The sequence below is a fragment of the Clavelina lepadiformis genome, chromosome 6 (assembly GCF_947623445.1).
Source record: "Clavelina lepadiformis chromosome 6, kaClaLepa1.1, whole genome shotgun sequence".
Taxonomy (NCBI): Eukaryota; Metazoa; Chordata; class Ascidiacea; order Aplousobranchia; family Clavelinidae; genus Clavelina; species Clavelina lepadiformis.
This window is the reverse complement of record NC_135245.1, coordinates 4,576,459-4,591,608: the sequence shown is the minus strand read 5'-3', so window position 1 is coordinate 4,591,608 and position 15,150 is coordinate 4,576,459. Positions and strand designations below refer to the sequence as shown.

Here is a 15,150-nt window from a genome sequence, read left to right as displayed (position 1 = left end):
GTGAAAATTATTGTCAATAACTACTAATATGTTTGCGACCACCTGCGTAAGCACGATTTTTTTCGTCCCCCACATTGAAGACGAAAGATAAAAAGAATGAAAAACCTTTTATTGAATTGCTGAATTGATTCATCTTCAAAAACAATTTTTTCCACTGGGCCGCATCTTTTACTATTCCTTGATTTATTAATGAAGACACAAATATTGGCCAATGCCCATTTAGCAATAAACAAAGAGAACAAGTGTTTATTGCAAACAAAGAAATAAAATGGCAGTGAAAACGAAAATTACAGAAGCATGATTCTCAAATGATTAACACGACAATACCAAAACTATCAAACAACTATAATTTTATTTTTTTTTAGAAAAAAAGCTTTAATTTTATGTGGATCAATGATCTTTGTCTTTTAATATTCGAACAGTATCTTTACGTGTAATATAACTTACACCAGAAGCGACCGTAGTAATAGCACTAATGCTCCACAATGTATGAAGTAAAGAGTGGTCCAAATATCCAAACACTGGGGCAGCAGCAGAACACCAAATGACAAGGATTTGTAAAACAGTATTTGCCTTTAGAAATAATTGCAAAACAAAATAAAAATTTGGTGAGTTATTTGAAAATACGTAGATAAGATTAAATATGAGTATAGACTATTTTACATGGTATATAATTCTGTTTATGTAAACCATTACTGCAATGTACACATAGCTTCCGTCTATACTCCTTTTACAAAATACACACTATTGTAATATGGCAGATACCTTAACCTATGTTTAACACAAACAAATTGAAAGACACTGATAAATATTAATCTTTACCTTGCTTATAAAAGTTGGAGAAAGCTTAGTATTAACTAAGCTGGGATCAAAATATCGTTTCAGAGTAATGGGTCGTGGACATGTACGATACCGAAGATAAAAAACTGCAATTATCAATATCAAATCTCTGGCCACAAACAGAGCTGTTAAAGCAACTAAAAATAAAAAAATACAACTGAAAGTAAAAAAAAATTCCATTACCGAATTTCCACAAATATAAGCTGCATAATAATAATGCAAAAATAAATACAAGCCATACCAAAAACTATTATTAAAGAAAAATAGTGACCCAACCAGTTTCATCAAAAATGGCCATTCGCTACATTGCAAGAAGTCATAGGAAGGTAGAATGGATTGCAAGTAAATTCAAAATAAAAGATATGTTTGTATGATGTTCTTAATTTAAAGTTATTTGGTTGGTTTTGGGCTATAGGCTTATTGTAAAAAGTTAAAAACAATCAAAACCACAAAAAGTATCTATAAATAACCTAATAGAACAAGTTTTAGTAAAAATTAAGTTAAAGTAACTCGCACAGTTTTGACATACTTGGCAATACTTTAACATATGTTAGAGATAGCGCAACGACAGCTACAAGTATTTTGTCCGCAAGAGGATCTAATGCAGAACCAACAGCTGACTGTTGAGATGGCCATCTACGAGCAATTTGACCATCTATCTGTGCAAAAAGTTCGAATTTGAGAATGCGGGTCTAGTGCAGAATTGCACAAACGTGATGCACTAAATAAAATGAGTGTAAAATCAGCTTTACTTGTAGGTACAAAAACATACATACACAACTTACAACATCTGTTAATGCAGCAGCAAAAAGCAAACCCAGAGCGTAAGAAAAATCTTGATTTATAATAAGGTATCCAAGATATGGTGTCACAGCAATCCGAAGAGTTGAAATCAAATTTGGAATTGTATATATATTCTCTCTCTGCAAAAAACATATTTTCAGCTGCAAATAAAATATCGTAATCTTTCCAACTCCTTTTTGTGTGCGGATAAATCTGGAAGATCAAAATAGGACACAGCAACAACCACAGTATATAATAGTCTGTTGATGGTTTATGTTATGATGACAAGTAGCTTGCTTGCTATGAAGTCTCTACTCCTCTTTTCTGCATTTAGCCAGCCTGGTATATTGGAAAATTTGTCATGTTTGGATGCGAAGCTTCTTACAAACCATAAAAAATTGAAGTATATTTGTAAATTGCAATGGAACTAACGTTAGCACTGAGGGGTTCTTGGTAGTTTATCTTTGATGTCTACCAGGCTTGTAATGACCAGTTACTTTTGCAGCCACAAGTTAACAAGTCATCATTCTTATCCATGCAAGTTCATATAATACTAAACAATTACATTATGCAGGTCTGAAACTTATTAAAGGCACCTTTACTGGAATGGACTCAATATGATTTTTCTTCTCTTCATTTTCAAGAAGATTTTCCCATTCAGGTTTTGCATGATTATTTTCTATATTAGGTTGTGTGGAAAACAGTCTTACAAACAACGATTGAAACTTGCGACAATTTTTACACGAAAAGTTTTCATCAGCAACGCCATAACGAAATCTGAACAGATTTTTCCGGGCACCAGAGGAGAAATTTCTGATCGAAAGACAGCTTAAATTCCATTTTTGATCAAATTCCTTAAAGCCAAAATGCTTCCATCCCCAAGTACGAACAGAGACAACATGAAACTCACGAATGAAACGGACTTCTTCAAGCAAATTCAAACTTCTGCTTAAATTATGTGGAGTTTGTAAACACCGAAGTAAAACAGATCTCCAAGCATTCATTGCTGTTGCACTATAAACCCTGGTCAATTTATCAACCACACCTGCAAGCAAATAATCTTAGCTTTGCACTCCGACTGAATGACAAGGAGTTAATAAGAAAGAAATTATGACGCAATAATACCTTAATTTTCTCAATCCTGATATGGGAGTGCAAAAGCAAAATAAACTCAAATGATGAACCACCCAAAGGGAACAGTTATATATATTATTGAATAACCTCATCAAGTCATAGGACCCTAATTTGAAAGGCTTTGAATCCAATTTTCATACAAATTCGGAATGTTCTAACTGATCATAGTTAAGTGCCATCATTGGCACACGCAGTTCATCTTGTGTTCACATCGCAAATCAATCGTTGCATGCGTTAGTCGTCATGAATGAAACCGCAATATAACGCAATGAAATGCCAATATAATAACTATCATGTCTTTTGAACGATTAATAACATTGCAAAGACGAAGGGCAAACACTGCTGAGGCTTCACTTTTTAACATTCAAACCGTGCTAAAATGTAGATTAAAAATTCTGGATTCCGAATAAACTATTCGACTCTTTTATCCTAAGACGTTCTAGAACAGCAGAATAGTCAAGTATACGCCCTATTGTGGGACAAAGTTTAGGCTAGTAATGGTCACTATATTTGGGCTTAGTGGCCGTGCTAAACATTACCGTATTCATTTTTAGCATTTGGTTACACTATTCTTGCACGTTTCAACCAAAAGCATTGCTTTTCCCCACTCATTGCTTGCTGGAGGAGTTGTTGTTTCATTAGGCTATAATCGTAGGCATTTTATTTTTCGTTCCTCCTCAGACAATGACGAAAAATAAACAACACAATACCGTGCAAAAATGCGTTTGATTGACTTTGCAAGCAATGCGATACTTTCATGGAAATGTTTTAAATAAAGTTTTGCACTCTTTTTCCAAAGATTTCTAACATTTTCCCAAGAAAGAATGCACTTTATCGTTAAAGATTATACTTTTGTACTCTTGAAATTAATACAAAAATTTATTTTCAATTTATTTGGGCATTGCAAAAACATATTTAAAATCTTACAGTATTCTTTTAGAAGAACATTATAAGATGTTAGTAGTAACCATGCACGTAACGAGTTTCGTTTTTTGGGGAATCCCTTTGTGTAAACGTATCTGCAAGAAAAAATAAATTTCTTGTTTTTGGCAAATCCAGATGGGTTTAGGATTGTAAAGTTGCAAGGGTTGGTGTAGATTTGAGCTTTTAACCGCAGGGTAATATGGGCGTAAATAAAAACACTGAAAAGTCGGAGAGAAGCCAAGCGACATCTCTTTTACCACTGTCTCCAACACCTCTATGCTTTGATAAAAATGAGTTTACCAAGGTACGGTAAGATTTTTGTGTTAAGGTTTTGAGTAATGTATGGTTTTGTATTATGCAGCAACTGGGCTTTTGTGAAATATTTCCATAATTGTTTTAAAATTTTGTTTTTCTTGGATTACTCACTGTTTTTGACTGTGTTATTTTTAAATGTTTAACTGTGTTTTGGATCGCTTTTACTTTTGCATTTAGGACACAACTTCATGAGGTTTTCAAATTGCTTATGGTGTCATTATGATCATAATGTCATTGATATTGTTGAGTTGAGTTACCTGAAATTTAATGAAACATATGACACTGAAATGTCTTGCCATAATTACCTCCACTGCAAAGTATGTCAGTTTTCGATGAGAAATCGTGTGTGCAAAGATGCAAATTTTGGAGTGACGGCGTGCACTGAAGGCCTAATTCTTTGTTTATTTATTATAAATTGGCGTTCAAACAACCAGTTTTTCTTTGTTTATGTATTATAAATCAGCATGAAGATAAAAAAAACTTTGGCATACATGTTGATGTACATTACCTCGCAAGGGCCACATTTTCCACTATGGATAATTACCAACATATATATATATTAAGCACAGTATAGGGATAAAAATGAAAAGAACCCCATGTTTTTCACAATTATTGGTTTATTGTTTTCTTCTATGCAGAGTAATTTTAGTGTGGACAATTTTGTTGCTGACTGCAGGCGACGAGTCCAATTGGAAACACTACGTCAGGACTTGGAAATCTATTTCAAGCTATTGAAAAATGCTATGATAGAACTAATTAACAAGGATTATGCAGACTTTGTGAATCTTTCTTCAAATCTGGTATAAATACTTTTATAAATTTCACTTTGTTTACATAGCAACTAAGAATATTTGAATAAGATATTGGAATAATGTGATAGACCATAAATGTTAGATGCCAGAAGTTGGTTAATAAATAGTGGGCGACTGCGATGGCTAATCAGCAGGCAATGGCAGACCAAATCATCCACAACTTTATAGCTTGCCATGTGCAAGCATTTTTTAAAACATTTCTGTTATTTCAGGTGGGAATGGATAAAGCATTAGTCCAGTTACGTGAACCTCTCAAGAAGATCAAAAGTGATGTTTCGGTAATCAACCTTTTGTTTTTATCTGTATGTTTCATGTTTTTACTGTTATATTCTCTGCTCCATTTGTTATGTTGACTGCCGATAATAATCAATTAATAATTAGATGTAAATTAATACTTTTTTAGATTTGTACTATGATTACATCATTTGTGTAAAAAATTATTATACTTTTGCTCTTCCCATTAAAATAATACTTGTCATCAGGAAGTGGAAGAAGTAATGAAGGCTCAAGTTGTAAAAATTGAAGCCACTCTTGCCCAGCAAAAGCAATTGACTGAGAAGCGTAAACTTCTGGGCCACATGCAAGGGCTGCTGGATGCCATTAATAAAATCGAAAGTATTCAAATGTCTGAAGAATCAAACACAGGCCAGGTTTGTGCAATCATCTGGAAATACTACAAGTGTGAAGTGTATGACACCACATCATTGCTTTTTAACAATATTGCTTGTAAGTTGCACTGCTTGTTTTTAGTTACTTGTGTGTTAGGTCCTGGAACGTGTATCAGGCGAATTCAATCAGTTGCAGCACCATGCAGCTTACTGCAAAGGCCTTCCTGTTTTAAACCAGAATCGCATGGTAAGAACTCTTTAGAAAGTAAATCTAAGACCCATTTGTTATCTATCCAGAAATCTAATATATTACTGATTGCACTCTTGTAGAGGATATCTGAAATTACAAGCCATCTTCAAAGAAGTTTAGAAGGAGAACTTGTTGCTGGTATTTCGAACGGAGATCCAGGTCATGTGCACCGTTGTCTTAACTCTTACGCTCTTATAAGCAAAACAAGTGATGCAGAAACACTTGTTAGAGTTCATGTTGTTCAACCATTTATGAGACAGGTTAGTTGTTTTTGTTATTAAACTTACCACTAACCCTGTTTTTCCTCGAAGTGGGATGTGGAAATTTTTTATTTCATGTCTTAACTCGGCATCATTGTGGTCTAGTCTGGAATGAAGGTGTTAAACACTGGAATTGGTGTACAGTGAATATTGGTGCAAAAAGTTTGCAGATTTTAACAAATTCTAGTTCTGTGACCAACGATTTTGGAATGAAAAGCACGATTTAATGCATTCTGTGCCATTTTAGATGTTGTAATTTCCTTTGGAGACCATGTCCCTGCACCATTCTAAGTTATTATGCTTCTAGTGCAATATGCATTTCAGCAAGTAATATCTGCTATAAGTCAGTTTGCTTCACATTAGAAGTGTATTGAATAGATACACCATTATAAGTAACACCCGAAAAAACAAATTTTTTACAGGAAAAACAATACCCATGAACCCTCCTAGGCTTCTGTGCTTTAGGTGAAATATGCACATTAGCAAATGACACCTCCTGCAAATGTTGCCTTTTTCAAAGAAAAAAGAAAACAAAATAAATATGCCATTTTAAATAATGTTGTATCAGTCCAAATCTTGTACCTTTTGTCAATGTTATAAAAACATTGTAGAAAACCATGGTAGTAGGGTTAGTTCGGATATCAATAATTTTTACTATCCGGATAACGGATATATCCGTATATTTGGAATTTATCTAACCGGTTAACCGGATAATAACTGCTAAGTGAGACAATCGATTTCACGAGGTTTGCATGAAAAATGGATTGTAAAATCATTACACAGTTTTATTGTAGATCTACGTACACGCGCAGTACGAGCGAATACGAGAAAAATCACGCAAATTTAATGTTCACTGCTTCTGCAACGCTCTCCTTATAAAGCACAATGCATCAATTGTGGAATCCTGTAGACGGGACCTTATGTTTTAAACCAGTGGTTCTTAACCTTTTTTCCCCCAGCGCCCCTTTTCAGAGGTTTCCATAGTCTGCTGCCCACCATAATGAAAGGGCTGTGTTAAAAATGATGAGTGTTTAGTGAAAAGACCGGCTTAATCACCAATCCGGTTGCCTTGTATTTGGGAGAAGCGATATTATTTAATATATTAATAAGAGTAATAATAACAGTAATAATAATAATAATAACAGAAATAATAAGAGAATGGTTGATATAGTAAAATATACATTAGTAAAGCAGGAAAAATAACTCATAATTCAACACAATTGCAGATTATATCTCAATTACATACTACAAAATATATTTAACCCTAAACTAGCCGAAGCTGAAGTTTAGCTAACTGACTGACTACGTTTTAAAAGCGAATGGAGCCTCAGACCAGACAATGCGCATTATGACGTAACTAGAAAGATTGGCTATGTAGCAGGCCTAGGCCTATACCAGTGGTGGGCAAATGTATTCAATGGAAGAGCCATTGGCAGAAAATACAAGCACCATTTTGCTGGCCTTAGATGTCATCGTTTTCGTTTTGCAGTGTCTTTAAGTAGACTGAACTGAGCTAAAGGTTACTGTCTTAGCAATGAAATTGCGTTGACTTGCTGTTAACTAACTCTTCGGATTCTATGTCTACTGTTACGTCATAAACGAAATGCTGGCCTAAATAAAAGAATAAGAGACAAACGTTCATAAACGATGCTGTTGGTAGCCTTTGTGCAATTTTTTTGGAATTTTACGATTCGACTAGAAGAGCCACAAAAAACATGCCGGTGAGCCGCAGTTTGACCACCACTGGCCTATACAAAGCAAGAGTATATATTGATCTTGATCTAACAGAACCACTAAAGCAAATTTGCAGTGAGGTAAATATCGTTACACCTTCTGAACAGAGCGCCCCCTATAGCGCCCCCTGAGTATTTCTGCCCCTCTAAAAATCAAAAGCGCCCCTTGGGGGCGGTAGCGCCCAGGTTAAGAACCACTGTTTTAAACCAAGGTGGCTTCTCATTGCTCCTGTAGATCCACCTTTACAAGAAATCGTGTTTTCACAGGTTTCACATTTTGACCTCTCACCATTTCTTGATCGTAGAAAGTAGCCCCAAACTGGATTATCACTTTTGAAACGTTTAAATTCCATCTCTTAAATTTAGTCACTTCAAACTAGGTTGTAGCCAAAGCTTTTCAACTGACACTTCACAGACTTTACCTTGCCATGAGAATGCAGTCTTCTATTAAAAGAATCATTCATTATGCTTTCTTTGTGACGTGATAGTAAATTTCACTCGTGCATTTTACGAGTACCGTAGTTGAAAGTATAAGACAATAGAAGTGTGAACAAAGGTTTAATTGCGCTCAGCGGGAGTCAGCCTCTACGTAACAAAGAATGTTCAAACTTACTAAAAAGTGTAAAACGCATTAGCAACGATACTCTTTTAGCCGGTTAACCGACAGAATTATATCCGGATATCAGATAGAAAAAAAAACTGCGGTTAATCGGTTAACCGGTTAACCGTTATCCGAATAATCCAACCCTACATGGTAGGTCACACAATATTTTTAAGAATCAAACTGGCCAATGTTTGGGAAACATGCATTTATAAAACGGCTTGTATGCTCTTTGTATTAAAGCTGCTGGGCAACGTTTTTTGACTAACTTATCTCATGTTTTCATATTAGGTTATTGAGGAGCAGAATGGAAATGTTAGTGAAGCTCAATTGAAAACCCTGTTTAACACAATCTTAGAATTGGTTCCAAATCATTTAAGAATGCTGTGTGATATAACATCTGGAAGAAAGAACAAGTACATGTTTGTTGTTAGTAGGACTTGTGATTTTTGATATTTACATACTTCTAAAGCAGGGGCGGGCAACTTTTTTGGTCGGCGGGCCTGATATGAGAAAATAAACTACTTGGCGGGCCGGATTCCTGAATCGATACATTAATCGTGTATTTATCCACCTATGCAAGGAATAAATCGTATTTAATGTAAATTTTAAGTTTTAAGCATAGAGACCGAAAACAGTATTTAATGAATTTATTAACAAATAATGTACTTCAATAGCTGCTGAAGTCAAAACTGAACTGCGGAACTGTCTGCGGGCCGCTCAAAATCCTGTCGCGGGCCGGGTCCGGCCCGCGGGCCGTATGTTGCCCACCCCTGTTCTAAAGTATACAATAGGAAATTTTCTTTAAGTAGCTGCAAATAGTTTCTAGTATTAATTGTAAAAGGTTTATTGTATTTTTAATGTTTTTGGACAGTTGTGTTATTTTATGTAAGAGTTCTTGTTTTAATCTTTTGCCAGGCTGGGTGAACAATACCGTGGAATCCCTGGGTATGACTTCATTGTTAATTCAGCTTGGCCAGAAATTGTGTTATCGTTAGAAAAAGGGTTGCCCGAAATTTTTTCGTCAGGAGACCCCAATAAATTCCATAAGGTAAAATGTTCTAAAAATTATTTGGCATTTATTAGTTGATAATATAGTAACTTGAATACACAACTACACTGTTGATTTCATGTACATCACGTATGTCAAACTGCTCAACCTTGGCAGGCCCCATATTAAATGCTCGGTATCACAATGGCCACATTACTTTGATTCACAATTAATTGTTAGATGTGGTTGCATGTTTGATTCACACTCCTCATCAAAAAGAGGTAGTGGCCTAGAAAAAGTTGGGTATACAAAATATAAAACGACCGCAGTTGTGTGGAGCATATAGCCATGACAGAATTGAACAGTTGCTCGTGATGGTAAAAGGCTAGAGGATTCCCTTTACTAGTCAAGTTTTGTACAACAAATTAATTTTATTAGCGACTGTACAATTACATACCTTATTTGGAGCAATTAGTTGTAGGCATTTAATGGAATAACGCAGGAGTTTTCATAAGCTACTAAAAAACAAGATGCTGCAAGCAACTTAAAAAATAGTGTTGAATAATTTCAAATAAAACTACTCGAAATTGCTGTAATTAGTACAATGCAGCAGGAATATTCATAATGTTATTTTATTTACAAAAAGATACAAACAAACATATTCCTGCTGTCGTTGTACTGATTACAACCAACAGTTTGGAAAATTGAATCAGTTTTGACCTTACTTAAGTTAACTAAAACTATATCATACCAATAAAAAACACACTTGAGTGAGCTTCACTTTAGCTCAAGAATGATTTCATGTGACCCAGGAGTTTCACATACCTGGTGCCCATGATCAAAACATGTTTTGGGGTTTTTTAATGGAGGGCTCTTGTCATTTTCGGTATGCTAGGAGGTAATTTCTATTAACTGCATTTTGTATACATATCTTACTTAAATAGAAATTATTCTGTGTGCTTAGCGATATCTTCTGTGCTTGGAATTTATTTGCAACTTTGAGAGACAGTGCGGTTCTCAAGCTAGCATCTCAAGACTGCGGCAAAGTGATGCTTATAACACTTTGATGACTCACTGGAGTTTGCCCGTGTACTTTCAAATAAGGTGAAAAAGATTTGCGTTGACAATATCAATATGTTTAGTCTGCAAAGTTGTTCTTCTTAACTTGTCAAAACTATTTAAATTCCTTTGAAATGTATTGTATAGATTTCAAGAAATTGGAGGAAAACTTGAGACAGCTTTGATTAATCCCGCAGAAAAAAATGATGGTTCAAGTCATTGTGAGTTTAGGTATGCAAAATATCAATAAAAATATCTCATTATTACAGCACATTTGTTTAATAGGATGTTTACAAACTAATTTATTAGGGTATTTTATTTGTTTTCACATTGCAACAATATTTTATAAAAATGTAATTAAATTTTAGGCTAAACTCAACAGTAGTTCTCTGGCAATGTATTAAAATGTGCTGGAAGGAAGACGTATTTCTTCAGGCATTAATACATCGGTTTTGGAAATTGACTTTACAGCTCCTTTCACGATATGCAAGTTGGGTGAAACAAATTCACGGTAAACAGGTATCATAAGTTGGTCTCTTATTATGCAACTACAAATGTATGTTATCGATATTGCAAAATCACATATAATACAAAGTGTTTTGAGGAAAAAATTATAGTTGGTTGTATTTAACTTAAAGCGCAACTGCAACGCTAAAACAAGTTGGTCTTAAAATAAAGTAATAATTGTGTAATTAACGTTTTCATAAGTCTTTCAGCCCAAAACTCTTCCAGTAAGGAGAAATTAATTTTTGAAATTCGCATTTTTTGCATCCCGGCCATCTTCAAAAATAATCCATGCTAAAATGGATGAGGTACCTTTCCGCACCAAAAGCGCGAGTGTTGACGACAGCAGTAAGCTTCTGAAATCTGAACAGGGGTGAAATCAGACTTTTTAATATACGTGGCCAGTCATAATTACTAGTAGCATGTTATGAACTGCAAGCTGGTTAATAATTTCACTGCTACAGAAGAGATTGCGTTTTTGTGCATTGCACATTACACATTACCTTGTCCATTTGAGCACGGATTATTTTTGAAGATGGCCGGTATGCAAAAATGCGAATTTCAAAAATAATTTCTCCTAACTGAAAGAGTTTGGAGCTGAATGACTTATGAAAAAGATAATTACTCAATTATTACTTTATTTTAAGACCAAGTTGTTTTACCTTTGCAGTTGGGCTCTAAGGCACTTTTTGAAAGGCACTTATCATTCAAAGGTCATCAATAGAAACAGTAATGTGCTGTCTCTTGTAATGTCATGCATTGTACAGTCACTTTCTGTTGCAGGTTTCTGCCGGAAAAACTCCAACTGAAAACAAAGATTGTTTGTCTTTAAACCAACTCTCTGACGTCATACTTGATACTGATGAAGCTTGCATCAAAGTCCAAAGGTTTTACTCTGATACCATAGAACGACATGCACTTGACCATGGCTTAAAAGACACACCTGCTTTAAAAAGTGGGTAAAGTTATGATGAATGTCCCAAGCATTGTGTTGGTCTTCCATTACAATTTTAAAATCTTTTCCTGTTTTTTTTTTTTAAATCTTTGCAGAAGCTTTAGATGAAGCACTTGGAATGCTTTCGAACCACAGAGCGGAATTCGTTAAGTACATTGTCCAATCTTTGTGTGCACAATCCATACCATATCTAAAGCAAGCTCAAGATGTGCCTAGGCTTTTTCGCAAAACTAATCGGTAATTATTTTACATACAAAAGTTTTCATGATAGGCCTGATTTAAATGTATATGATTTCTATTTTGTTCTCAAATATTTCATATTTGCTTTATGAATTATGACACAATGCAGTGCAGAAGTTCCCTCTAAAATCACCAAAATTTGGATTTACTCTTCATTTCAACAGACCTGCACCTACGGAACCATCATCATATGTCACTGCTGTGCTGAAACCTGTAATTTCTTTTCATAAAGCCCAGTGCTGTTCAGTATCAAGTAGCGTTTTGGATCTGTGGCTTACTGAATATGCTGCCACCATATCTCACAGGTTACAAAATCTCAAATTATCACTTCAGAATGTGCTAGTATGGACATGTAAAACTCGTGGCATGTGACGCTTTTAGAGCTGAAGTACCTGTCTAGTATTTTTAGTGTGACTTGATGCAGAAGTGGACTTTGGAAAGTTGTATAACTGAGGAGAATCCCCGAAGTCAAAAACATGACACAGTTATCTAAAATGTTTATTTACGATTACCTACAAAACAATAGGGTACCTATCATTTTAATGTCTACTAACTTTTTCCAAAATGTTGTGGATTTTTTTGAATCACATCACTACCTTGTTGTTTACCACGATTCAAAGTAATGTGACCCTTATGTGATTATCTATTAAAAACGTGCCTCACATATGTCTGGCAATGGTGTACACCGTTACGCACATGTCTGTTACAACTAACCTCTTCTTTCTTGTTCCAGGTTTTACTCAGTGGTGTCTGATGTCTTGATTTCTGTTCGAAAGATGGAAGAAAGCCTCATTCGTCTCCAGAAGTTGAGGTCGGGCAAGTCGTCTTCCAGCAATCTGGCCTCCATGGCAGTTGGCGATTCTCTCTCCGATGATGATAAAATAAGACACCAGCTCTTCTTGGATGTCACAAGTTTTGGAAAGCAGGTTGGTCTTCTAAAATCTCGTCATGGTTATGTCATAGCATATGGATTGTGATGTAGTCTTTGTTTAAATGCAGTATTTATGTTTCTTGGGATAATTACTCATATTTCTCTAGGTAGCTCTTAAAACATTAATTGTAAATTCCAAGGAAAAACACTAGAGGCAAAGTAGATGCAAACATTTTAATTGCACACTTTGAGTGGTAATCGTACTCTTTTCTAAAACGCTGCTAAAACCTTACCTCACGGTTCTTTTCATTGCGGTTTTAATCGGTTTTATTCACATTTTGTTTCCATACTTCTGTCCCTATTAGTAGCAAACAATCGCAACGTTTAGTTTGTTCTAGCTTGCATTAAAAAGAAGTACACTACCAGAGATGGGCAGTACCGCGATACTATAGTGCTGAATTACTGTACTGTTGTAATTTTTCAGTACCGATACCGTCGGAAATTAGGTTTTTTATAACTTCATTATATTAAAACTTAATGCCAATTCTAGCGCTTTTTGTTCTTTTTCAATCTAAAAATGTCTAATTAAGTCGCAAAGAGTGAGTTCAGATATTTTTTGACCTGAAGTACCTTTAGCGGGATCATAATTGTGGCAAAAATGGCACTTGCAACCAGTGCTGTATCCAAGTCATTTTTTTAAGACTGCAGTCAAGTCATTTAGGAAGTTGACTTAAGTCAAGTCGAGTCAAATTACTAAATGGATCAAGTCAAGTTAAAATATAATGCAAGTCATGTCATTGGCTATACCTTTAACCGATCGCTTGCAATTAAATCAAATGTCAGTTGGTCAATAAATTAACAACCAAGATTTAATGATTTGGTCGAGTTACTTTCCGAGACTTGAGTCAAGTCATTTCAAGCATTGACTCAAGTCAAGTAATTCAAAAATGTGACTTGAGTCATTACAACACTGCTGGCAACAGGATCTGCTGTACAAAGACTACCAGTACTGAGTACCGGCAAAGTAACGATCTACTTTTTTGAAATAGTACTGAATATCGGAACCCTCTGTACATTTTTTACAAGTACCGGTACTGACGGTACTTTCAAAGTATCGACTGCCCATCTCTGTACCCTGCTACTAGTTATGGCTACAATTAAAATGTTTGCATCTACTCTGTCTCCTGTGTTTTTGCTTCAAATTAATTTGTTTTCTCAGTATTTTACTCCTAAATTGTTTGTAAACTTTAGCTTCTTTAGCAGAATAGCTTATCTAATTTGCGCCATCAATTAACAATGTCTTTAATTTATGTCATGTTTTTTCATGTTGTCATGTTCATCAATCAGTTAGTTTATGTGAATCGGTCATTCAGTTTATCATATACATTTATTTCAAAACCACGAATAAAGGAAAATAAGTTGTCTTTATGTACTAATTTAGATGGAAAACTGTGGAGCCAACATGTCAAATGTTGGAAGATATACTGCCCTGGTAAATCTGGTTGAAGAGGCCAAATCAAAGAGAGGTGAAACAATGGGTTGAATTATCATGACGATTCAAGTTCTAGCTCCATTTATACAAGAGTTTTGTTCCATTGTTGTTGCTGCGACTTATAGTTATACATATAATATTATACTTTACGTTATGTGGTGCAATGTACCAATTTTCCAATACAAGGAAACTACATAAAGCGACTCTTTTGTGTTTGTGTAAGATGTTGATGCATAATTAATCTCTTCATCGTAAAATGACCTATTACTTTTTACTTTTTGTGTAGTCAAAGTTTGTTTAAAATAAATTTGGCTTAACAGCGACTACACTTCAACTTTTACAATTTAATTAACTAAAACGTCCTTAGAATTACGGTGTCATGCCAAACTTATTCCGGGCATAGTGACGTAAAAGTTTGCCATTGCTCAGTTTTCCTTTTGAAAACTAGAAACGTAGTAGAAACTTCAGCAGTAGAAACGTAGATAATACTGTACAAAGTTTTTGATAGAAAAAGTTGCGCTGATTCATAAGACATTTTTACGTCACAATGCCCGGAACAAATTTTCTATGCAACGGCGGATCGTAACGTTTCTGTATTTTTATTTGCGAAAAACCTTGAATCAGTGTGTAGCAAAACGTGTCGGCGACAATTACGCATGTGTGTTTTTTGAAAATAAATATAAGTAACGTAACGAACAATTCTTTTATGCAAACGTAATGTATTAATCTATTTTAATAAAAAGAATTGATAATAATTCAGCATAGGAAATTAAATTTT

At 34.8% G+C, this 15,150-nt stretch overlaps 2 protein-coding genes across 2 annotated transcripts; one reads left to right on the top strand and one right to left on the bottom strand.

Annotated features, from left to right (window-relative positions):
- Positions 1–90: 90 nt before the first annotated feature.
- On the bottom strand, positions 91–3,419 carry LOC143461918 (cardiolipin synthase (CMP-forming)-like). Its single transcript, XM_076959860.1, has 5 exons — positions 2,220–3,419; positions 1,626–1,763; positions 1,370–1,499; positions 823–977; positions 91–573 (listed from the first exon to the last, which is right to left on the bottom strand). Exons 1-5 carry the CDS (start codon positions 2,625–2,627, stop codon positions 391–393), a joined length of 1,014 nt encoding a protein of 337 aa, XP_076815975.1. The 5' UTR covers positions 2,628–3,419; the 3' UTR covers positions 91–390.
- A 374-nt stretch (positions 3,420–3,793) lies between these two features.
- LOC143461552 (conserved oligomeric Golgi complex subunit 2-like) lies at positions 3,794–14,575 on the top strand. The gene is made up of 16 exons (XM_076959301.1): positions 3,794–3,985; positions 4,635–4,796; positions 5,021–5,086; positions 5,291–5,458; positions 5,574–5,663; positions 5,747–5,926; positions 8,552–8,676; positions 9,179–9,311; positions 10,216–10,355; positions 10,458–10,541; positions 10,679–10,829; positions 11,598–11,769; positions 11,865–12,006; positions 12,174–12,314; positions 12,743–12,935; positions 14,322–14,575. The coding sequence occupies exons 1-16, from the start codon at positions 3,881–3,883 to the stop codon at positions 14,421–14,423; spliced, it is 2,154 nt and encodes a 717-aa protein (XP_076815416.1). The 5' UTR covers positions 3,794–3,880; the 3' UTR covers positions 14,424–14,575.
- The last annotated feature ends 575 nt before the right edge of the window (positions 14,576–15,150 follow it).